Source organism: Protobothrops mucrosquamatus, unplaced genomic scaffold (assembly GCF_001527695.2).
Source record: "Protobothrops mucrosquamatus isolate PMUCROS unplaced genomic scaffold, P.Mucros_1.0 scaffold4062, whole genome shotgun sequence".
Taxonomy (NCBI): Eukaryota; Metazoa; Chordata; class Lepidosauria; order Squamata; family Viperidae; genus Protobothrops; species Protobothrops mucrosquamatus.
The window spans coordinates 45,704-47,654 of NW_015389993.1; the positions used below are offsets into that span (position 1 = coordinate 45,704).

The 1,951-nt window shown below is 57.5% G+C and overlaps 1 protein-coding gene across 1 annotated transcript; it reads left to right on the forward strand.

The window, feature by feature from the left end:
- Positions 1-618: 618 nt before the first annotated feature.
- Positions 619-1,911, forward strand: LOC107298538 (ubiquilin-1-like; the record flags this gene model as incomplete). Its single annotated transcript, XM_015827916.1, has 1 exon — positions 619-1,911. A coding segment is annotated over exon 1 (1,293 nt), but the record flags the coding sequence as incomplete, so codon positions are not given.
- Positions 1,912-1,951: the final 40 nt, after the last annotated feature.

Genomic DNA, 1,951 nt, shown 5'->3' on the forward strand with positions numbered 1-1,951 from the left:
CAAGAAAACAATCAAACTCTGAGAGCACCAAGGACCCTTCATTTCAACCGTGAGCCACAAATATTCCACTTTATAACTGACCGGGGAGACAGGCAAGGTCCTTCCCACAAGTCACCCATGGATCTGTGATATCGGGGGGTTTTGTGTGGTGCAAGACCGGACTAGCAAAGTGCTCCAGAAGCAGGGACCGGACGGCCCTGAGTGGGTGGAGGGCGATGGCCAAACTTCACGAGGGCAAAACCCCTGGAGATGTGGCCCACCAACTGTGTCACAGATCTCTGTGATGTCAGCAGTGAGATCACAGTCCAGCCAGGTTCAAGGGAGAAGACATGTCCAAGGCAAGACAAGAGGGGAGAAAAGGAAAATGAAGGAACCCGCCAGGTGGTGAACCAGCGGACGAGAAAGGCAACATCTCGCTGGTATGTGTGATCTGGCCTTGGCTGGTGCTGAGACGCAAGGGGGCAGGAGACCACTGGCCCCTTCCCACCTCCTCACAAGCACCACTGCCCCACTGGAAAGAGACTTCCTGCTTCCCTCCTCCTCGTTCTCCCTGAACCTCTGCTCTCTTCACAAGGTCCTCCGTCACCATCCGACCGCAGCCGCAGCCTCTGAGCGGCCATGTCTGAGAGCAAAAGAGCCCCCGGGGCTGCGAACCACAGAAGCCGGGTCATCAGAGTGACTGTCAAGACCCTCAAGCGCAAGGAGCAATTTGAGGTGGCCGACAGCACCCGCGTCCAAGAGTTCAAGAAGCTGATTGCTGACCGCTTCAAGACGCCCCCCGAGCAGCTGTCCCTCATCTTTGCGGGTGAGATTCTCAACGACCAGGATACCCTCGTGCAGCACAAGATTGGCGACGGGTCCAAAGTCCATCTCTTCATCAAGTCTCAGAGGAAGCCCTCAGGCAACCCAGGGGACAATCCAGCTACGCCCACCGCCTTCTCACAAATGCCAGCAGCTCGAGAGTTCTCCTCGGAACACAGCCTGGACCTCTCGGATTGGAGCAGCCAGCCTGAAGACCTGATGGCCTCCTGCCACGAAATTGTTGCCCAGACCACGGAGAACCTTTTGCTCCAGATGGTCACGCTGAACCTGGATGCCTCTGCCTTGAACAGCAACCCGCTTCTCCTGGGCTTCCTCCTCGGGGTCACCGGCATGAACGTTCTGGACCTGAATGCCCAGGAGGTTTCTGACTTTGTCAGTGAGGCCCAGGAGCAGGATGCGACCCGGCAGGAGCTCATCATTGAAATGATGCAGCACCCCTTTGTGCAGAACCTCTTTGGGGACCCCGAACAGGTCAGGCAGATGATCCTGTCTGTGCCTCAGATGCAGCAGCTGGCTGAGCAGAACCCAGAGATCAACCACATCCTTAACAACTCCGAATTCCTGCGAGAAATGATCGACGTGGCCACCAGCCCAGCTGTGATGGATGAGATCATCAGGAACCACGACCGAGCCCTGAGCAACCTGGAGAGCACCCCAGGGGGTTACAGCGCCTTGCAACAGCTCTACAACGACATTGAGGTCCCAATGCTGAACGCGGTGCAGGCCCAGTTCCAGGGCAGTTCGTTTCCTCCCTCAGACACGAAACCTTCCCCTGGGGGGATCAGCCCCCTCTCCCGGACAGAGAACAGGGAGCCTCTGCCCAACCCGTGGGCGCCCCAGTCGAACAGCAGTGGTGGTGACAATATATGTAACGGTGACATCAGCAGTGCCGCCGGTAACAGCGCTGAGCAAGGTTACATCCTGCTAGCGTTGGGCCCCGGAGTCCGGCCAGGACCTAGCAAGACTGAAAGCATCCAAAACATGGTCCATCAGCTCACGGACAACCTGGAGTTCATGCAGAACATCTCCAACGCCCTGGCGAAGCCTAATGGCCCCACTCAGATGTTCCTCAGTCACTGCAACTCCCCGGTGAGAAATGACGCACCTCCGCCTCAAGGGTGGACACAGC